Here is a 1,205-nt window from a genome sequence, read left to right on the forward strand (position 1 = left end):
GAGTGTGCAGGTCCTTCTGAATTGAGAAAGCTGGTTGGATAACAAGGGAAACGTCTTCAAAAAAAATACAGCAAGTCCAGTTGCCTTGACTTTTTTTTTATTTTACAGATAGGACAGACCAAGGGCTGCTGGAGGAGCGGAAGGGGTATGGAGGTATGTGGGAGAGAGGAGAGGGGTACCAGGGGCAGGAAAGGGGTACAAAGACTTGTGGCGAGTGTACAGAGGAGGAGAGGGGTACAAAGACTTGTGGCGAGTGTACAGAGGAGGAGAGGGGTACCAGGGGCAGGAGAGGGGTACAAAGACTTGTGGAGAGTACCAGGGGCAGGAGAGGGGTACAAAGACTTGTAGAGAGTGTACAGAGGAGGAGAGGGTACCAGGAGGCAGGAGAAGGGTACAAGGACTTGGAGAGACAGTGTACAGAGGAGAGGGCACAAGGGTATGTGGGGAAGAGAGAATGGAGGGTGTACAGGAGAGGGCACAAGGAAGAGTGATAGTCGAGGGATCAAGGTACACCCTGGACCAAAAGGCCCCCTGCAGCACCATGCAATACCCCCCAGGGTTAGATGGTATTGATGGAGCATGGTAGTAGGTGGAAGGGTATTACCCGGCATTCTCACCCTTGCAGGCGCTGATGAGGAAGTACCCGTACTGGGTGATTCCGGAGAAGGCCAGGTCCACCACAGGCCGGGTGTGACCGGAGCATGTCAGCGGGGTTTGCCGCATCGCCATGTTTCCACCAAACACAGCCGCTGCCGCAGCCTCTCTCCACCGGAAGGAAAAAGAACAGGAAGTGACGAAGCGGAAACGCGACTGCCATGTTAGATGAGGGCGAATTTGTCGGAAAACTCTGTCCAATTGAGAATCGGGCAGCTGTGGTATCTCCGCCCTCTCAGTTAGTGTGTGGGCTTGTGGAACAGCCGGAGGTGTGAACTGGCGGGGGGGAGTTTTGTTGCCCGCGGTTACCGCAGTGGATTTGCTCTGACTGAGGGCGGGGCCTTCCACCATGTGCCGCTCTGCAAGTACAGCGAAGCCAGGGCAACCCAATGACCACAGCCTGAGACCCCAACAATGTCCCCCAATGGCCACAGCCCGAGACCCCTCCAAGGTACTTCAATGACCACAGCCAGAGACCCCCTACAATGTCCCCCAATGACCACAGCCAGAGACCCCTACAATGTCCCCCAATGACCACAGCCAGAGACCCC

General features: G+C 55.7%; 1 protein-coding gene across 1 annotated transcript in view; it reads right to left on the bottom strand.

The window, feature by feature from the left end:
* Window positions 1-799, bottom strand: part of STRAP (serine/threonine kinase receptor associated protein) — a 10,924-nt gene extending 10,125 nt beyond the window's left edge. Inside the window, exon 1 of the mRNA XM_018562388.1 lies at window positions 618-799. Coding sequence (XP_018417890.1) covers window positions 618-729 — 112 coding nt within the window. The 5' untranslated portion in view covers window positions 730-799. The remainder of the gene's footprint in view (window positions 1-617) is intronic.
* Window positions 800-1,205: the final 406 nt, after the last annotated feature.

This window comes from Nanorana parkeri, unplaced genomic scaffold, assembly GCF_000935625.1.
Source record: "Nanorana parkeri isolate BGI_ZX_2015 unplaced genomic scaffold, ASM93562v1 scaffold576, whole genome shotgun sequence".
Classification (NCBI taxonomy): domain Eukaryota; kingdom Metazoa; phylum Chordata; class Amphibia; order Anura; family Dicroglossidae; genus Nanorana; species Nanorana parkeri.